Below are 22,079 nucleotides of genomic sequence, written 5' to 3'. Positions count from 1 at the left end.
AATAGGTTGTATTTATAACTTATACCAGGATAAATCCCAAATATATCAAAGATCAAAATGAGCAAAATAAAATGCCTCCCCACCCCAAGATAGAAGAATCCTTGAATAACTGATAACTAGGGAAGGCATTTCCAACTAAAACTCAAAAATTTCTACCACATACAATATGTTTTTTAAAATGTTCATAGTGTTTTTGCCATTCAGAAATTGAAAGACAAACAGAGAAAAGGTATTTGAAATTTATACGATGAACAAAGGGCATGTTTACTCTTATGGGAAAATGAACAACATATCTGAAGAGTTCACTGAAATCAAACAGCTCTTAAACATACCAGGAACACAGCCTACCCCAAAATTGTGGCAACCAAAAATGCCTCCAGACACTGCCAAATGACTCCCTGGGGAATAAAACTGCCCCTGGTTCAAAACCACTGCTCTAGATATCAGGCAGACTGCCAATATCTACCACAATTATAAACGCATACAAGCTCAGCAATTCCCCTCTAGGAGCTTATCCCATAAATAGCCTAGCACACTGGTGGAATGAGGTAGATCTCCGGTTAGTCATTTGTAACATTACTTGTAAGAGCAAAAGACTGGAAACAAGTCAAAGGATCCATCAAAGTAAAATGGTTAAACTATAATACTGTGCCACTATGGAAAAATCTTCATGATATGTTAAACAAAAAAAAAAAAGGCAAGATACAGAACAGTGTTCAAAGTAGGTAGGTTTTGCAATAAAGGAATACATATATGCAGCATTTACTTGTATATGTTTAAAATACTTCTGGAAGGATACACTGGAGAAAAAAATCACTATAATATAGTATCCTGTGTGCAAAGTGACTTCTCACTGTATATATTTCTATACTTTTTGGAGTTTGAGCCATATAACAATGTAGCTCATCAAATTTTAATTAAATATTTTTAAGAAGCATTAAGAATACATTGCTTTAGGGACTTCCCTGCTGGTCCACGTACTCCCATGCAGGCGACCCGAATTTGATCCCTGGTCAGGGAATTAGATCCCACATGCCACAACTAAAGATCCCATGTGTGCCACAACTCAGACCCAGCAAAGCCAAATAAATAAATAAATATTTAAAAAAAGAAGAAAAAGAATACACTGCTTTAGAAACTGATATTTTATAACTTTCAGTCTGATATGGCTAATTACCATCTATCTCAAATGCTTCACTTTATTCAAAAAGTTAAATTAGCTTTCCGACGGTGACGACCTCCCCACGAGAACATGCCTCTAGCAAAGGATCTCCTTCATCCCTCTCCAGAAGAGGAGAAGAGAAAACACAAGAAGAAGTGCCTGATGCAGAGCCCCAATTCCTATTTCATGGATGTGAAATGCCCAGGATGCTATAAAATCACCACCATCTTTAGCCATGCACAAACAGTAGTTTTGTGTGTTGGCTGCTCTACCATCCTCTGCCAGCCTACAGGAGGAAAAGCAAGGCTTACAGAAGGGTGCTCTTTGAGATGGAAGCAGCACTGAAAGCCCCTGGAATCAAGATGAATGGGAAACCATCCCAATAAACACATTTTAGATAAAAAAAAGTTAAATTAGAACCGTGTTCTTACACCCACTTACAGCCTATTAAAGAAAGATAATTTATCTTGAACAAAGTGTTACTATGAATAGAAGAAAGCATTTCATAAATACCAAAATTACATTTGACTACAAGAAAAACTATTTTTATAAGAACAGTTAATCATAACCAAAATGTGTTTAAAAAAATATACTCATGTTCTCTATGCACAGAAATATGTGTAAAAGAGGATTTTCAAAGTGACAGAGGTATTAACTAATGCTATGTGGCAATCATATGGCAATATACAAATGTAACAAATCAATATGTTGTACAACTCAAACAAAGACAATGTTATATATCATTTATGTTGCAATAAAAAAGGATGAAATTGAGAAATTAATAATCTGAGGAAATATATTAAATAGACACAAAAAACAAGTGAGAAGAATTTTCAAATACCTGGTCATGTAAACTAAAAACTAGGAAATGTACCAAAAAAGAGGATTCTCAAAATTGTCACCATTCTACTATTCAGGGATGTATTTTCTGAGCTAAGTTAGATTTCACATATGAAAAAATCTAAATTTCACAAATAGACTAAAGCTAATCAGTTTCAGTGGGACTCCTTTATTGATATTCTCTCTTCCTTTATTTACTTATTTTTATTTATTCATTTATTTTTTTATTGAAGTATAGTTGATTTACAATTCTGTATTAATTTCAGGCATCTCTATTTACTTCTACTTTACTAGTTAAAGCTAGAATATAAAGAGGTCTGAGAATTTCTTCAGTCTCTACCAGTCCAGTCTTGGTCAATCACAAAGATATCTGTAAATCAAAAGTTACAGGGCTTCCCTGGTGGCGCAGTGGTTGAGAGTCTGCCTGCCGATGCAGGGGACACGGGCTCGTGCCCTGGTCTGGGAAGATCCCACCTGCCGCAGAGCGGCTGGGCCCGTGAGCCATGGCCACTGGGCCTGCGAGTCCGGAGCCTGTGCTCCACAACGGGAGAGGCCACAGCAGTGAGAGGCCCGCATACCACAAAAAAAAAAAAAAAAAAAAAAAAGTTACAGTACCACCTTGAAAATATTTTTAACGGAATGGTAAGCTGGAAGACATGAGTAGGACAGAACAACAAGCAAAAAAAGGCTCCAGCACTTCCTGAATCATATGAGTTGCTTATTTTACAGGAACTCATGTCAGGAGCAAACCAATTCAAATATCTATAGCAAAACACATTTCCTATTAACTCAAATCCTGTTAATGGAAAAAAGGAATTTGAAGGGTTACTGTTATCCACTATTATAGAGGAAAAAAAAGGTATACAAAAAAAGAGTCCAATTTTTAGACAATGTGATAACTAAAGATCAAAAGAGAAGAATCTTTTCCCCTAGTAATTAGGAATCAGTGATTAAGAAACGTGACTTCTCTCTTAAGTGCAAATATTTCTTTGTCAAAAATTTAAGTTATTGCCAAAAATATACTGGAACATCCAAAATTAAATCATCTAAAATCTTGAATCACAAGTTTTAAAGAAATTTCAGGTAAATTTCTACAAACTGTATTTCAATTACCTGTGGTTAATAAATATAATAAACCCCTACAGTTATATAGCATGTGTTTTCCGAGTCAATACAAAACTGGAAAATTAAACAACCATTCAAATAGTTAACCCAAAAGGATGCTATGTCAAAAAGCCAGGAAGTCCCAAAGCAAGCTGCTGATATATTAACTTCTCTCAGTTTGATACTCTAAGCTAAAATACACCCCACCTTCCTACATATAGTATGCTCTAGTCACCTTACATAAACTCCTATTTCACAATATGCTCTGCTTCTTGGTTTTCTACCTATTATTTTCCCTGTTGCCAGTTCAAAATACCACCTTTTCCAAAGGCACTCTATACTCCTCTTTTTGTGACTCCCTTGTTCTTACAGTTCCTATTCAGTTTCTATCTCTTTTGTTACACATATCTTAATAAATCTTGTTATTAAATCAAAGTGAGTCTTATCATCTACACCATCTTGGGATCAAGGAAATAACAGTATAATTGCTGACAGTCATTTAAAAATAAGGAATTCCTAAACTGGCATGTTCTTCTACCCACCAAACCTCTTCCTACTACTGGTTAAACATAACAGAAAAGTATGTTAAAACTGATATATTTGATAAATTTCAGTCTATTCAGTTATATTAAGGGTTGTTTTTGGTTTGGTTTTTTTTTTTTTTAATTTAAAGGCAGGACTGTCTTGAAGGAGAATTTTTTTAATTTGGAACATTCATTCTAAAATTATTCAAGTCTATCTTTATTATTAGTCTACAAACCCACTGTGATTAAAAAGTTTAATGAATTTACCACCTACTAAAGAAATAACTATTTGAAAAAAATCCTAACATAACTACTACTAAATTCAAGGTATGTCTCCCAATTTTAACATTCTAGAATAACATAATTAAATTTATATTCACATTCTCATTCTCATTTATTATTTCACACTTCAATCATATCCTTTCTCAGATAAGTAAACAATATGTAATTATAAACTGCTAACTACTATATAAAGGAAGCCATGAAAACAAATAGGGGACCCAAATTGACCTACAGATCCAAAACTATTCCTTACAACAAAATCCCAGCCGACACTTCTTTGCAGAAATGACGAGTTGATTCTAAAATTCGCGTGGAAGTTGAAGGGACCCAGAACAGCCAAAACAATCTTGGAAAAGAAGAACAAAGTTGGAAGTCTAACAATTCCTGGTTTCAAAACTTACTCCAAAGCTACACTAATCAAGACAGTGTAATTCTTGGGTGTTCCTTGGCGGTCCAGTGGTTAGGACTAAGTGCTTTCACTGCCGTTGGCCTGGGTTCAACACCTGGTCAGGGAACTAAGATCCCGCAAGCTGCACGGCACAGCCAATTAAAAAAAAAAAAAAAAGACAGTGTGGTTCTGAGAAAATAACTGCAAATCATATATCTGATAAGGCGTTAATATTCCAAATATATAAAGAAGTCAGACAATTTGATGGGACAATTTTTTGATTCAAAAATGGACAGAGGAACTGAATAGATATTTTGCCAAAGACAACATTCAAATGGCCAACAGGAACATCAGAAGGTGCTCAACATCACTAATCATCAGGGAAATGCAAATCAAAATCACAAGATACACTTCACACCTGTTAGAATGGTTATCATCAAAAAGACAACAAATAACAAGTGTTGGTGAGAATATAGAGAAAAGGCAACACTTGAGTACTATTGGTAGGAATGTAAACTGGTGCAGCCACTATGGAAAACAGTATGAAAGCTCCTCAAAAACTTAAAAATAGAACTACCATTATGATCCAGCAATTCTACTTCTGGCTATACACCCAAGAAAAAGAAAATAGGATATCGTGGTGCTATATGCACTCCCTGTTCATTGCAGCATTATTCACAATAGCCAAGATATGGAAACAACCTAAGTGTACATCAATGAATGAATGGATAAAGACGTGGTGTGTACACACATACCTCGTTTTACTGCACTTCACAGATACTGTGTTTTTCACAAATTGAAGGTTTATGGCAAGCCTCCACTGAACAAGTCTATCAGCACCATTTTTCCAACAGCATTTGCTCAGTTCATGTCTGTGTCACATCTGGTAATTCTCGCAATATTTCAAACTTTTTCATTATTATTATATTGTTATGTTATGTGATCAGTGAATTTTGATGTTACCATTATAATTGTTTTGGCACTTTTTTAGCAATAAAGTATTTTTAAATTAAGGTATGCCCATTGTTTGTTTAGACATAATGCTATTGCATACTTAACAGATTACAGTATAGTGTAAACATAACTTTTATATGCATTGGGAAACCAAAAAATTCTTGTGACTTGTTTTATTGTGATATTTGCTTTATTGCAGTGGTCTGGAGCTGAACCCACAATACCTCCAAGGTACGCCTGTAAACAAACAATGTAATACTATTCAGTCATGAAAAAGAAGGCAATCTGCCATTTGCAACAACATAGATGGACCTTAAGGGCATTACGCTAAGTGAAATAAGCCAGATAGAGAAAGACAAATACTGCACAGCATCACTTATACATGGAATCCAAAAAAACAAACCAAACTTATAGAAAGAGAGAGTAGAAAGTGGTTACTAAGGTCTGGGAGGAGGTGGGGGAAATAGGAAGAGGTTGGTATTCATCACTCAGTTATAAGATGAATAAAGTCTGAGGATCTAATGTAAAACATGGTGACTAAATTGATAACACTGTATTGCATAACTGAAATTTGCTAAGAGGGTAGAACTTAGAACTTAAATGTTCTCACACACACAAATAAAAGATAAATATGTGAGGTGATGGATATGTTAATTAACTAGATGAGTGAATCCTTTCACAATGTGTATGCATATCAAATCACCACAATGTTTACTTTAAATATCTTTATGTCAATTATACCTCAATAAAGCTGGGGAAAAAAAGACAGTGTGGTTCTGGCATAAAGATAGACAATATGGATCAACAAAAAGAGAACTGAGAGTCCAGAAATAAACTCTTACATTTATGGTCAGTTTATTTTCAACAAGGGTGTCAAAAGCATCCAGTGGGGGAAAGAATGGTCTTTTCAATAAATGGTGCTAGGGCAACTGAATATCCATATGCAAAAGAAGAAGTTTGACCCCTTCCTCAAACCACACCCAAAAAACTACCTTAAAATGTACACACATCTCAATGTAAGAGTTAAAACTATAGAAGAAAAATAGGAGTAAATCTTCATGACTTTAGTTTAGGCAATGGTTTCTTAACTATGACACCAAAAGCACAAGTAACAAAAGACAAAAAAAAAATTAGACTTCAAAATTTAAAACTTTTGTACTCCAAAGCCATTATAAAGAAAGTGGATAAACAATCCACAGAAAAAACCCAAATTAAAAATGGGCAAAGTATTGGAATAGACATTTCTCCAAAGAAGATATACACATGGTCAACAGCACATGAAACGAGGCTCAATACCATGAGCCATTAGGGAAATGCAAATAAAAACCACAATGAGATACCACTTCACACCCACTAGGATGGCTTATAGTTAAAAAAAGAAAAAGAGAGAGAGAGAGACAATAACAAGGTTTGGGTTTTGGGTGAGGATGTGGAGAAACTGGAACTCCTATATATCACTGGTAGAAATGTAAAATGGTGCAGGAACTTTGGAAAAACACTTTGGCAGTTTCTGAAAAAGTTAAACTTAATCATAGCACCCACCAATTTCAAATTCAGGAACTACCCCCCCAAATAAAAACATAACAACTTGTATATGAATGTTCATGATAGCATTATTAATAATAGCCCAAAAGTGGAAACAACCCAAAGTTGACCAACGAACAAATGGATAAACAAAATGTGGTATATCCATACAACAATAAAAAGGAATAAAATACTGATTTATGCTAACATAGACAAACTCTGAAAACATTATTGAAAGAAGCCAGTCACAAAAGACCACCTATTGTATTACATGATTCCATTTATATGAAACGTCCAGAAGAGGCAAAGCTATAGAGTCAGAAAGTAGTTTAGAATTGTCTATGGCTAGGGGGGTTGGAAGTTGGAAGGAAATGAGGAGTGACTGCTAATAGGTACGGCATTTCTTTTGGGGTGATGAAAACGTTCTACAATTGAATATGATGATGGCTGCCCAACTCTATGAATATACTAAAACCAATCAATTGTATACCTTAAATGAGTGAATTGAATGGTATATAAATTATGTCTCAATAAAAATGTTATTAAAAAATATAAACAGAGGAACCTCATTTGTCTGGGGAAATAACAACACGGGAGAGCAAAATCATATCTTAAAGTCAATGGAAATCCACTGAAGAGTTTTTAAGCTGGGGAATGTCACAATTAGATATACATTTTGCAATGTTTGGAGAACAGACTGGAAGAGAGCAAAACTGACATTGAGAGTTCAGTAAAGATACTAGTCTAGAGAGGAATAATTTTGACAATGGGACTCAGGTGCTTGGGAATTAACATCAACAGGATCGATGGATGGCTCTGAGAGGTGATGGTACTGTGAGGTTTCTCACTCGTAAAACTGGACGTATGGTGATGCCATTTACTGAGACAGAGAATAACAGGTTTGCTGCTACTGTTGTGGCTGTTATTTTACAAGACAGATCTATGTCAGTTTTTTACATATTAGTCCTAGATGTCTTTAAGTTATCCAAGGAAAATGTCTAATAGGCTGTTAGCTATATAGATTAGGAGATCAAAGAAAAACCAGAAGCTGAAAATATATGTTTGGGAGTTATCAGTGTAAGTGAAACTGAACCAATGAGAACAAAGGACACTACCTAGGAAGAAATAAAAAAGAGAGGGAGGCAGTAAAATGGAACTAAGTGGAATCCCTCAGTATTTAAAGAACAAACAGAAAGAAATGAGCTGGCAAAGAAGACTGCAAAGTGGTCTTAGGAAAAAAGCAAGAGAGGGTGTAGTGTTATGGACACAAAAAGGAATGTTTCAAGGAGGACCTAGTCAGTGTTGAAGGCTGCTTTTCAAAGTGAAGTAAGGTGAGTAATGAAAAATGCCATTTGGATTTAGTGACATGGAGACATCATTAGGGAACTTCATGAGACGCCAATCTAGTGGCATGATGAAGCCGAAGCCAGACTGGAATGGGTTGAAGAATACTGAGTGGGAAGTAAGGCAAGAGAAACAAATGTAACTAGTTTGGGTGTAAAGGCGAAACAATTTAAATCCATTGCTGGAGAGCAGAACAGGATAAAGATGGGTTTTGATTTTTTTTTTTTTGAGAGTGATTTGAACATATTTAAAACAAAAGGAAAAAAAAGTAAAGGAAGACAGAAGTTGAAGATATAAAAAGGACAAGAGAGAATCAACAGTATTAGGCTCCTGAAGAGGTGGGAGACAATGAGATCCAGAGGACATAGGGAAGGGCTGTCCTTAGGAAGATGGAAAATTCTTCAACGTACAGGAAGGAATAAGGAGGAAATGAAAGCACTTGCAGGTTAGGTATGTACATCTGTTAGCAGGAAATTAAAGGAAATCCTGTGTGATGGCTTATTTTTTCTGAAGCAGAAGGCAAAGTTATCTGCTAAAAGAGAAGGAAAGCAGGAGGGTGAGAGATTTGAAAACAGTAAAGGTTTAAATAACTACCCAGTCAGATTCCTTTGAGATGTTTATTCCATGTTTGTTTTACCATTATTCCACTACCCTTTTCCCCTTTACTATATACCCACATTTAATTAGAGTTTTCTAAAATGAAATAACTGTGTCAATAATTTCTTTGGTTTTATTTACAGACTACCAAATTCAACTGTGCTGTTTTAACTATCACAGTAACAATTCATTTATAATGCTTCCTATTAACTCTCCTGTTTAAAACTCAAAAGGAAGACTGTATATCATCTTACATGATGAATTTCAAAATGACCCATTATGTTTTTATAGAAGCAATAATTTATCATATATACAAATTTTACCTCCAGACATCTAGGCATACCATTTATTTAGAGGATTTTATTCCACATTCTTAACTGTGGCATATTGTTTGTGAAGATGGCCTCAACATCCTTGTGCACACTGCCATTTGTATTTTGACTTCCCTATTCCCACCATCAGAAGTGGGGTCTTCTTCTCCCTATCAATATGGACTGGACCTATGATGTACTTTGACCTATAAAACTCCATAGAAATGACAGAAAGTGATTTCCTAACCTAGATTTTAACAGCTCTTGTAGCTCTCACTCTTGCCTTCCTGGAATGTAGCACACGAAGAAGCTCCACTTAGCCTTCTGGAAGATGAGGAACCTCATGGGAAAAGGCTCAGCCAACAGTTAGTATCAACTTGTAGACATAAGAGTGAGGTTATTTAGACCACCAAGCCCCAGCTGAGCCATCAGATGAGTGCAGCCACAAGAGGGAACCTGGATGAGATCAGAAGAACTGACCACCTGAGCCCAACTCAAATTGCCAATCCACAGAAACATGAGCAAAGAAAATAACAGCTTTAAATCACAGTCTGAAACAATAAGCTAATGTTTAATTTCACTTTTCTGTTTTAAATATACAGAAAAATTACTGAATATATAAACTTAGCACTTTTCTCATGGGAAAATCATAAATAATATCACATTCACTTATCATGTTACTTATTTTGCACCTAAACTTAAGACTTCTTTAATACAAAATTATCAGAGTCAGAGCCTTGAGGTTAAGCTATTCATTTACTTATTAATCATGTTCTGTATATCAGAATAATTCCTGACACTGCCCACATACCAGTGAATAGAAAAGGTAAAAATCTCTGCCCACACTGGGGAGTTATGGATAACCTAATACCAAAATATATGTGACATCTATAATTTTCAAGGGAAGAACATGTAACAAGAAACGTGTGTATTACACTAAAAATCACTCTTACCCTCATGCCAAGCACCAAGAACCCAATCTCTTCCATTAATGGGTACTTGCTGACCTGTTGCTGAATCTTCTCAGATGAAGCAAAAGGATCATAGCTTTTCCGCCCTATCTTTACATCCATTATACAGGGCTTATTAAATTTATGGGTCACATCTTCCAGTTTTAGGTATAAATCTGTTATTAAAGAAAAACTCTAATTAGTAATAGGAAAATATATTACTACTCAAGGAAAAACAAAAATGAGGAAATCTTAAAACTGAGAAAAAAGTTAAAACAAGTCCAGAGTCAACAATTATTATTACTCCACCTGAAAAGAGAGAGAGAAAAAAAAAAAAGACTGACCAACAAATTTATAACAGGTATAAATGTCACAGAGAAACTCTTGCAGGAGATGGAATTAATAATATTCAACGATAAACAAAAGCTATGAATTAGATATAAGGCTTCCAAGGACATTAAAAAGGCAATGAGATTATTTTAAAGCTGTCCCAGAATACATTCTCCTTTTGAATATAGTTTATATCATATATGCCTCAGCAGATATCAATATTTTAATAATTTTAAGTCTTCATTTAAAATTAGTAATAGGAATAAATCCTTTCCACAGAGGACACAACAGGTATAGGTTAAGAAAGGTAAATCAATCCAAATGATGGTCACTGCCAAATATACGTTCTAGTCTTACTAGTCCCAAAGGAAAAACAAATATCCTGCTTTTTAGAACACAAGAAATCCTCAAAAGTTCATTTGTAAATAACTTTGTCATCCTGTATACATCTTCCCTCAGAAAACTATTATAAATGGAGATTCGAGTAAAAAAATAAACATCCCAGTTATCACACACGGTAGCTGACCTTATAGTTTTAGCTTGAATAAGAGTCCAGGTGCACTGAGGGACAGAAGTAAGGAAAGAAATTCTTCCCCCACTTCCTGGGTGAATGAGTCTTCCCAAATAAAGTTCTGAATGAGATCGTAATTTTCAGTTACAAATGTAATACAAAGCACTTCTCATAAAAACTTTTCCTCAAAGACAGAAGAGATTATATTTTCTTTTTATCAAAGTAACAAGGTTTTACTTCTTTAAAGTAAATAAAATTTAAGTAAATAAATTTATTTTTAAAATTTTTATCTCTTAGTGAAAGGAAAATGGCGAGTGGGAGGATTATAACCTTGTAGAACTAGGTGAAGTCAAGTGACAAAAAAGGAACTGCAGCCTAAGAGACCAGCACTGGCAGAAACAAGAAGGAGCATGTCACATTTTAAGAAAGTTTCTAACAAATGGACATCTTCAACAGGCTAAGAGAAAGTAAAAGGTCTGGACACACACATGAACCTGCCGACAGTGAAGGTAATGAGACAAGTAGGAATATCCTGATCAAGAAACTGGAACCCACCCATTTCTGTGCTTTAAAAGATAACCACAGGAGGGGATGAGAAGAAGAGAAAGGAGGTAGCGCAGGACAGGCCCCTTCAGATTCTCTCTTCCCAATTTCAGCTACCTTGAGCAAAACAGAAGGAAACCAATCCATCCTCTCCCTAAAGTTATATAAAAATTTCAGTAACTAGGCTTATATTTCAAGTATCAGAAAAGACTAATTAGATCCTAATATAGTAAATCATTAGCATTCACAAATTTATCATCATTAATTTCCATAACTCAAGAAACCCTAAAAGCCTTACTGAGGTGAGACTATGTATGGGAGTATAAAGATAGTGTGTAAACCTAGCTATCACAGCATCTATAGTTCAGTGTAGGGTTATTATTTTCTACTTGCCAATTTGGTAGTGATTAAAAACAAAAAATAACCTGTTTGTTGTCATAAGATAGAAATGTCAGAAGCTAGAGCAGAGACTTTGCAAACTGCATATAAAATTCCTATTTTTTCCTTCTCTTGCGAAGGAGAAAAATACAAATGCAAACTTTCTTTATAGTGGGAATACAATAAATGTTTGCTGAAAGAATCAATGTTTGCCCTTCTCATTCTTACTGCCCAGGGGAACTTTGGGTTTGGCCTTTCTGATCCTGTAATAAATTGAGCCATTCCTTCAGTAAACAGGCTTAAGTATCATCGATTTTATTTGACATTTATTTTGACTAGGCAAATGTTTGTCACTATCTTACTTTCAGGTTCTTGATATGTTTTATATGATTGGAATTACCAAATAACTGCTAAATTATTGATTATTAGCGTTAAGTTAATAATCATTAAATTAAGGCCTACTGAGAGTTGGTTTAGTGTATTCTTTTAGTTCTCTGGCCTTGATTTTTTTTAAGTGAAAAGATTTTGAGATTTTCGTTTCTCTTTCCCTCTAAGTTATTAAAAAAAAACAATCAAAACCTGCTTTAGAGATGCAGAGTTTTAAAAACAGAATATGATGTTATATATCTAGCAGCTTGCCACAACTGCTTTTGAATAAAATAGGTAAATAGGAAAATGAGGCATGATCTGAGCACTGAGATCTAAGCTGATTTTTTTTTTTACAGGTTATTATCACCAGAAATTAATCTGAATACTAATTCCCTCTGAAAAAATGCTATTAGCAAATTATTTCAGTAGAAGACAGTTCAACTCAAAGTAGGTCAATCTCAAGACTTAATAGCTTAAATGACCAAAGGCATTTTATAACAGGGGAGGCTCATTTATAAGGCAATGCTACAGACTGGATAACAAAGGACACTTTTTCAGCTAAGCCCCTCTGGGTATAGTGGAACAATATTTTTCAATCTTTAGGTATGCAGACAATATGTTCTAAAGCTCCGTCGCCCAAATCTGATGGACTAAAAATAAGATAATGTTCTATCTGGAACAGTTTAGGTTCATTGTAACCAAGGTCAAAGAAATAAATTAAACTATATTAATATGATGTTTGGAAAATAATTATGACTATTTGATATGATGTAACTTGTAAGTAAAGACAGATTTTTGAATATTAAAAAATGAAGAGAGCTGATTTTTTCATATATACACATATATATGCATGTGTATATAAATCATAAAGATAGCAAAATAACTACATTTACTTTTTTAAATTCTTAAAAGCTCTATTTAGGACAACAGATTCTGATGAAACCAGTCTGTCAGAGGTCTAAGGACTGGCATTTGTGAACCTCGGAGCTAAAAGATATTCTATTAAGCTTAGTCTTGGTATTTGTATAATAAATAATAGGACATCTATTTTTCATAAATACATGGATCTCATTACAAGAGGTCACACTGACTAGAAGTATAGTTTAGTTTAACGGGCTGTGGCCATAAGGGATATATCTGTTATTTACATATTAATTTATGGAAAAAATATATAGAATTTCCATAGTTCCTTAATTTTTTGAGGTAAAAATCATGAAAATAACTACCAGGTATTCTAAAATACGCCACTTCATGCTGTTATAAGCAGACTATTAAGTAAGACTTCTCAGTGGCTATACCAATGGCATAGTTAACATGCTCAAAATATTTATATATTTCATGCTGTTGATGATAGTATGTATAAGATTACACAAGGTTACTATGAATGCAAAAGCTTTTCTATTTTAAATATATTTTCTATTTAAATATATACAATTAAATATAATTATCTTAAATATTAATATAAATTAAATACTTACGTTGTTTTCTAATACATTAAGCATAAAAAAATTCTACTGATGGAATATAGTCCGACACTCTAAGAAAAAAAAAAGGCAGAATATTCCCCAGTATCAAAGGAGAAAAAAATAAAAATATCTGAAATACTGTGGAAAAACTGAAAGACCTACAAAAAACTAAACAGTCAAGATGAGATAACCAGTTCTTTTAAAGGAAAGACAAGGGTGAAGACATTTAGAGAGTTCAAGAAAGATTTATTCAGATCCCCCTAATGAATATTATTGATTGTATAAATTATTGGAATATGGGTTCCAAGTTTCATCACATTCTTCCCCACCATATCTAGGTACTGGCTACCATCTTCATTTCTGAACCCCCCAAAAAGGAGAAAAGGCCTGGTGGTGAATCCCTGCTCATCTATGAAGCCAAATTTCTGTTTTTCACATCAATCTTCAGCTATTTCTAAGAGTAACGGAAGCTGAAAGTAAAAGGAATTATAAATAGAAGAGACCTTGAGCCTCCAAATGTGGGATAAAGGGAACAGCTAATTTCAGTCCATGCTTCCTGAAACTTGACTAGTAGCTAGATCCAGAAACCTACCAATCAATGAGACTGGAGATTACATTTTGGAACTCTCAATTTGCTCAAACCTACTTAAAGATACACTTTTCCATTCCTCCAAATACCTATCAATAAAAGGCTTTTGATAGTACATGTACTAGGCATCTATGTACTTATACACAAGTAAAATGAGATTTAATACGTATAAATAGCTCCAAATCTTCAAATGTAATTACTAACAAATGTTTTACCTTAAAAAACAAAAACAAAACCCACTGGTCATGTTCTAAGATTTGCTAATGGTGATGACTATATAACTCTATAACAAAAAACTACTGAATTGTATACTTTAAATGGGTGAGTTTTATGGTACATAAATTATATCTCAATAAAACTGCCATAAAAAATTTAAAAGAAAAAAAACCCTATTGGTCAGCACATCCTTATGCTTCTCTTCAGTGACAATAATTTGCTGAGCAAACTGGCAGTACTTTCTACATCTTACAACTTTGGATTATAAGAATTATACAAAGCTGTATAAAACTCTACCCTGAGCACATAAGAAAAGATGCTCAAATAAAAAGAGGAAAAAAAAAGTCAAGAAATAAATTATGTCATTAACTTAATACTATGTAAAGTTCAGTAATACAAACCAGTTTTCTACTAAAATTTAAGAAAATATTTGTTTTCATGATCTCGTGGGCTAAAGATGTCAAAGGGTTTCCTATCTTATATTTATTTCATTTACAATCAAAATGATAAAAACAGAAAGATGAGTCCATGAACTCTCTAGCAAAATCAAAGCTGAACAATCTGTATGGTGCAACAGTTTTATCTAACTCCTTCCGTAGCTAAAAAACTGGAAACGGGACTTCCCTGGTGGTGCAGTGGTTAAGAATTCACCTGCCAATGTAGGGAACCCTACATGGGTTCGAGCCCTGAGCTGGGAAGATCCCACAGGCCGCGAAGCAACTAAGCCTGTACGCCACAACTACTGAGCCTGCGCTCTAGAGCCCTCAAGCCACAATTACTGAAGCCTGCACGCCTAGAGCCCGTGCTCTGCAACAAGAGAAGCCCCCACAATGAGAAGCCCGTGCGCCACAACAAAGAGTAGCCCCCACTCGCCGCAACTAGAGAAAGACTGCTCACAGCAATGAAGACCCAATGCAGCTAAAAGTAACTAAATTTAAAAAAAAGAAAAGAAATTGGAAAGGAAGGGAGTTCCCTGGTGGTCCAGTGGTTAGAACTCGGCGCTTTCACTGCTATGGCCCAGTTCAATCTCTGGTCGGGGATCTCCCCCAAGCCACGAGGCGCAGCCAAAAAAAATTGTTTGTTTTTATTTTTTAAAATAAATTAAAATGGGCTTCCCTGGTGGCGCAGTGGTTGAGAGTCCGCCTGCCAATGCAGAGGATACGGGTTCGTGCCCCGGTCCGGGAGAATCCCACATGCCGCGGAGTGGCTGGGCCCGTGAGCCATGGCCGTTGAGCCTGCGCGTCTGGAGCCTGTGCTCCACAACGGGAGAGGCCACAGCAGTGAGAGGCCCGCGTACCGCAAAAAATTAATTAATTAAAATATTTTTTTTTAATTGGAAAGGCATAGGAAATTCCCTGAGACAATTGGTGGTATTACAGGACTACTCTAAATATGTATACTTCTATTGACATTTTCTCCTCTCTTTTCTCATTTTCCTCACCTCATCTTTTCATCTCAGTAGCACCAATATCTCCATTTATATTAAAATAAGAGTATTAGAGTTTACAAAGCATTCTCACATAACGTGATCTTCACAACTCTATGTGATATTATTTTCCATTTATAGAAGAAAAGTGGAGCTCAAAAGGTTAATGAGTTAGCAAAGTTCACAAAATTTGGAAATAACCAATGTAGAAGCCAAGTCTTCTGACTTCAAAGTTACTGCTCTACAATATATTAGCAGAGATGTCCCTCAAGATTATTTGGTATTGAAGACCAAATAGGCTGTTGATTGCTAGTAAGTCTTTGATTTTTAAATCATGTGCCAGTAATCCTAAACTATAAAATGTTACTTTCAATTAAAATATTTCCTCTCTTACCCAGATTCTTTCAGTATACTCTACTTTTCAAAATAATGATGCTGTTTGCTCAGTTATTCTACCCCTTATTTTTTATTTTTTTTATTTTTTGGTTTGGCTGCACTGCACAGCATGTGGTATATCTTAGCTCCCCAACCAGAGATTGAACCCATGCCTCCTGCAGTGGAAGCGGGGAATCCTAACCACTGGACAGCTAGGGAATTCCCTCTACCCCTTCTAAATAATTTTTTAAACTGAGCATTTAACTATCCCGAGGCTAGATTAGATAAGGGAAAGGAAGGGAAGGGGAAAGAAAGAGGCAGGGAGGGAGAAAAGAAAAAAGAAAAGGAAAGGAAAGGGAAAGAAGGGGAGAGGGGCGGGGAGAGGGGAGAGGAGAAGAGGGAAGGAGAGCAAAGCAAAGCTCACCGCCCCCCCATACAACTGAAATACAGAAGAATCCTAAATACCCTGGGGAACCACTGATTTACTATTATCTGAGGATACTCACAGGGAGATACCATGATTCCCTATAATGAAACTTCGCAAAAGTAGTGAATGAGTAGAAGGGAGACAAAGAACCGAGGAAAAGAACAAGCTGAAACTGTTCAGAGGAGAAAAGGAGCCCCCTTCTCTTCCTGTTCTCAAAATGTGGTTCAAGCACTATCTATATCAAAAAAAACTTGAAGCTTTTATTTAACAAGCATATCACTAAGCTCCAACACAGGTCTGCATAATCAAAATGTCTGGGAATTGAGCCTATTAATTTGCATTTTAACAAGCCTATGGGTTATTCTTAAACTAAGTCAAGTTTGAAACTCTTCCCTCATTCATGAATCTTCTTCAATCGTTAGCAGTCACGCTACCAGTTTAACTGAATTCTGTCTGCTGTCAAAGGCCTTGATGTGGCAAATACTGCTTCAAGTATTAACTAATATTAAGAAAGAAATGCTATGCCCTTACATAGATCATTTTGTCCTCTAATTATGAAACTTACCAGTATTTTTTAAAAGACTGCTATTTAAAGCATGCAGGTGGGGGATGAAGGAGTGATACAGACGATAGGGAGGAAGGTACACAAAGAAAATATTTTTCTTGATTTTCTTTTTTCAAAATGGGAAAAGAAATTGCTCAATATGTTCAGAAGGGGCTTCCCTGGTGGCGCAGCCGTTAAGAATCCGCCTGCCAATGCAGGGGACATGGGTTCGAGCCCTGGTACGGGAAGATCCCACATGCCACAGAGCAACTAAGCCCGTGCACCACGACTACTGACCCTGCGCTCTAGAGCCCGCGAGCCACAACTACTGAGCCTGCGTGCCACAACTAGTGAAGCCCGTGCGCTTAGAGCCAGTGCTCCGCAACAACAGAAGCCACCGCAATGAGAAACCCGTGCACTGCAACGAAGAGTAGGCCCTGCTCGCCGCAACTAGAGAAAGCCCGCGTGCAGCAACAAAGACCAAATGCAGCCAAAAATAAATAAAATAAATAAATAAATAAATTTATTAAAAAAAAGAAAAAGTTTGGAAAAAAGAATATCTGTAAATTAATACAGTATTAAATACTAGTATATATATTTTCATTCAACTATAAGAGATTGGTCATTAATTTGTTTATGCTATCTAAGAAACTGGTTATGAACAGCAAAAATATTAATAAGTTTTCTTTCATGAAGAGAAAAAGTAGTAAGAAAAATGGATATATTGTTTTTATATACTAGGCTAAATCTTATTTAAGCCTTTTAAAAAGCAACTCTCTTGAATTAAGACTAAAAGATGGATTTTAAAGAAAAGATTACCATTTGGTGCAGTGGGAGGTGACCAGATACCGTAGTATTTTGGCAAATATTTTCGTAGCTCTAAAAGAACACCATCAGTACAATCAGCAGCATAAACCTGAAACAAACAGAAATATAATATTTGCATGTTAGTTTCTTATAATGCTTTATTTGTAATTGCCCCACACATTTCTCAAATAACACACTACTGTTGAATCATAATTTATCTGGTATGAGTTTTAACTGGAAGTAAATCTGGGAAAAAAAAAAGATTATTATGTGTCTTCAGTGAAAAACCATGTACTGTTTAGAGCACATTCTTCTTGGTTATGTAATTCTAGCCTTTCACTGTCCTTGAACTATTTTACAACAAAGTAAGTTATAGATAATTCTTAGCGAATGCAAAAGAATTCTTGCCCACAGACATGAAAATAAATTCTGGCCTAGAGGAGGGTCAAATGACTTCCCTCCAACCCCGCTGAAAGGGGAGAGTTTACAGTGTTCTTATGTACCCTCATTCCACCTTCCCTTTAAGCCATATAAATTTGTGCTTCTTTGACTTCTCTTTTGAACCAGTTTTAAATCTGCCTAGTTCCCTCATTAAATGATGAGTTTAGCAAAATCTTTACCATGTATTTGTTTTATATCTGTAAGGAAATTGTGATTTTACCTCAAAAAAAAATATCGTTTAACTCAATGCAAGTCTAACTATTATTTTGTGGTTTTTTGTGTGTTTTTTTGCAGTACACAGGCCTCTCACTATTGTGGCCTCTCCCGCTGCAGAGCAAAGGCTCTGGATGCATAGGCTCAGCGGCCATGGCTCACGGGCCCAACCACTCCGTGGCATGTGGGATCTTCCCAGACCAGGGCACGAACCCGTGTCCCCCTGCATTGGCAGGCAGACTCTCAACCACTGCGCCACCAGGGAAGCCCAAGTCTAACTATTATTGCTCATTTAATTCTTTGATTTATAACCAGTAATAATTCTAGAAAAGACTAGAAATATCCAGATATCTTGGAACTAGATTCTTAACTTTTTTCCTAGAAAAGGAGAGAAAATATTTTTGTTTTAAAAACAACTTGTAAGACATCTTATCCCATTAACTCTTGTCAAATAAGGTCTACCTAATTATCCAAAACCACTTAAGTTTACTCATGTAAAATGCTCATGAAATCTCAGTATCAGAATTCTACGTGTCACACCACATTTATGTCAAGTAGTTACATACAACATAATTCTACAGAATAAACTCAAGTATGGCAGAAACTCACCAAATATCCACATGATACATTGTATTTCCCAGGTTCCCCTATTGAAATATGAGCATAAGTGATATTAGTCACTTATGGGCCAAGGTAATTAAGAGCAGGGTGTACCTTATCATCCCTCTGTTCCTGGCACAATGAGAGTGAGGGCACAGAGTGTTCATGATGACCTAACAACAAGATGGAGGAACCAAGTATATCTCTATGTACTTACCTAAAGAAGTCTATGATATATTTATAAGTGAAAAGATAAAAACTGGAAGAGTAGAAAGGTAAACTTTCTCTTCTTACTTTAAATATTTTTTTAAAGTAGTAAGACTGGTATTTACTGCAATATGCCAAGCAAGATAACCTAAAAAGCTTTCTACCTAGAAATGTAGGATAAAATACAACAAATATTTTCTTAAACGCATAACTGAGCTCCCAAGGTTAAAAAGGAAATTCATAGGGATCTAAAATAAAGAGGAAACCCAAAGTGCTAAGCTGAGCAGTGATGTTGGGCTCATAGAGGTCCACTCTGAAGCCTTGAACCAAAGGATATCTGAACTTAAGGACTTGTCATAGATGAGGATAGAGCTACTATACTGAAACAAGGAGAGTAAATAAAGAACGTTTTGGTCAAGCTGATAGAGAAAAAGAGAAAAACAGCAAATAAACAATATCAGGAATTAAAAGGGAGTCATAACTAAACTAGCACAGCATTTTAAAAAATACTATGAAGAACTCTGCCGGGTGGGTAATTATATAAAACAAACTACAATCTGTATTTTACTATCACATTAACAAAGAAAAAATCAAGACATTTAAGAAACTGAATCATTAGTTTAAAAATACATCCCTTGGGGAAGGGTAAGCTGGGACTAAGTGAGAGAGTAGCACTGACATATATGCACTACCAAATGTAAAGTAGATCGAAGCAGCAGCATCGCACAGGGAGATCAGCTCGGTGCTTTGTGACCACCTAGAGGGGTGGGATAGGGAGGATGGGAGGGAGATGCAAGAGGGAGGGGATATGGGGATATATGTATACATATAGCTGATTCACTTTGTTATACAGCAGAAACTAACACAATATTGTAAAGCAATTATACTCCAATAAAGATGTTTTTTATATATATATATATATATATATATATATATATATATATATACACACATACACACACACATCCCTTCCAAGGAAAGAATGAGAGAAAAAAAGATGGATGGAAAGGAGGAAAGGAAGAAAAAGACAACAGGCCACTCAGATGAATTCATAGGTTAAGTTTTATCAAGCCTTTAAGGAACAAAATCCTTATCTGATACAAATTCTTCCACAAAATAGAGAAAGAAATGCTTCTCAACTCATTTTATGACACTAAAAGAAACCTGATATCAAAACCAGACAAGGACAATATGTGAAGAAATAATAGTCCAATCTCACTTATGAGTATAGCTGGAAAAAATCTTAAATAAAACACTAGCAAACAAAATCCAGTAATGCATATTATTAAAAAACAAATTTAAAAAGACATGTCCAAGTAGGTTTTATTTCAAAAATGGAAGGTAGTGTAATGTTAGAAATCTATTATGGCATTTACCACGTTAACAGATTAAAAGAGGAAACTCATATGACCTTTTCAACAGATACAGAAAGGCAGCTGAAAAATATTCAATACCCATTCGTATTTTGAATTGTTTCTTGAAATAAAAATAGGAAGGATGTTACGTATCTTCTTCTCCTTCCCCAAGAAGCTCATTTGAATCGACTGCATCAAGGGGGGTTCCTTGCCCTCTTGCCATTGTCTCTTCCTGGTACAAGAGACTGGAGGGTAGGAGAAGACTTGAGGTCAGCTTATTTACTTCTCTAGTTCCCTCCTTATCAGTTCAAGTCTTCTCATAAAGTTACCCTCCCAGAGTTCCAACAACCACTCCCTCTCCTTGCCGATTAGGTCCAGGGATGGTATGGCATTATCTCTTGCAGGTGGCCTTAAACTCTGACTACAGTTCTTTTATTAAACTGACAGAGTGCACCATTTGTTCCTTGACAGAATCTTGACTCACAAAGAAAGCAATTTCCTTAACCTGGGGAGAAGTACCTCTCAAAAACTTAGATTGAAAGTCATACTTTAAAGGGGAAATGTTAGAAGCACTTCTACTAAATGAGAGGAAGATGCCCCCACCATTGTTTCAATTAAGCACTGAACTAAAGTTCCTGACTGCAAGGGATGCATGCGGGTTTGATCCCTGGTCGGGGAACTAAGATCCCACATGCCTCGTGGTGCGGGCAAAAAACAAAAAGATTTCAGCAAGATTACTATATATAAGAACACTATACAAATATCTATTTAATTCTTGTGTATTAGTAATCATTGGAAAACTTAATTCAAAAAAATACTATTTACAATAGAAACAAAAAATAAGGTACCTAGAATAAATCGAACAAATTATGTGCAAGACTTTTGCAGAGTAAATATAAAATACTTTCCTCAAAAAAGAAGCAGTGTTAGCAGTTAAAAGCATATTCTAGAGATAAGACTGCCTATGTTCAAATCCAGGGGCCATCATTAACTGTTTGAATGATCTTGGTCAAATTATTTAAACTAATTTTGCCTTAGTAAAAAATGAGGATAAAAATAGTACCTAACTCACAGGTTGTTGTTAAATGAGCTAATGGTGGTAAAGCATTATAGCAGTACTTGTTTCTTGTTTTGGTTTGCATCGTTTTTTTACTTGCACTAAATTTAAGAGCTATAGTTATAAAATTCTTAGAAGAAAATATAAGCATAAACCTTCATGACCTTAAATATGACACAAAGTCTATGCTTTGAAGGACACTAACGAGAAAGTGAAAAGACAAGCCAAAGAACAGGAGAAAATAT

At 35.3% G+C, this 22,079-nt stretch overlaps 2 protein-coding genes across 4 annotated transcripts in view; one reads left to right on the top strand and one right to left on the bottom strand.

Moving 5' to 3' along the window:
* The window catches only part of IPMK (inositol polyphosphate multikinase), a 38,855-nt gene that overhangs the window by 5,605 nt on the left and 11,171 nt on the right, over positions 1 to 22,079 (bottom strand). For all 3 annotated transcript variants that reach the window (XM_060125903.1, XM_060125904.1, XM_060125905.1), the window contains 2 exons: positions 17,974 to 18,070; positions 9,984 to 10,156 (listed from right to left, as the gene is read on the bottom strand). In XM_060125903.1, the coding sequence (XP_059981886.1) occupies positions 9,984 to 10,156; positions 17,974 to 18,070 (270 nt within the window). The remainder of the gene's footprint in view (positions 1 to 9,983; positions 10,157 to 17,973; positions 18,071 to 22,079) is intronic.
* Positions 1,234 to 1,551, top strand: LOC132506912 (small ribosomal subunit protein eS27-like). The gene has a single exon (XM_060125748.1). The coding sequence runs from the start codon at positions 1,253 to 1,255 to the stop codon at positions 1,505 to 1,507; it is 255 nt and encodes an 84-aa protein (XP_059981731.1). The 5' UTR covers positions 1,234 to 1,252; the 3' UTR covers positions 1,508 to 1,551.

This window comes from Lagenorhynchus albirostris, chromosome 16 (genome assembly GCF_949774975.1).
Source record: "Lagenorhynchus albirostris chromosome 16, mLagAlb1.1, whole genome shotgun sequence".
Lineage (NCBI taxonomy): Eukaryota > Metazoa > Chordata > Mammalia > Artiodactyla > Delphinidae > Lagenorhynchus > Lagenorhynchus albirostris.
The sequence above is the reverse complement of the archived record's forward strand: the minus strand, read 5'-3'. Positions and strand labels throughout refer to the sequence as shown.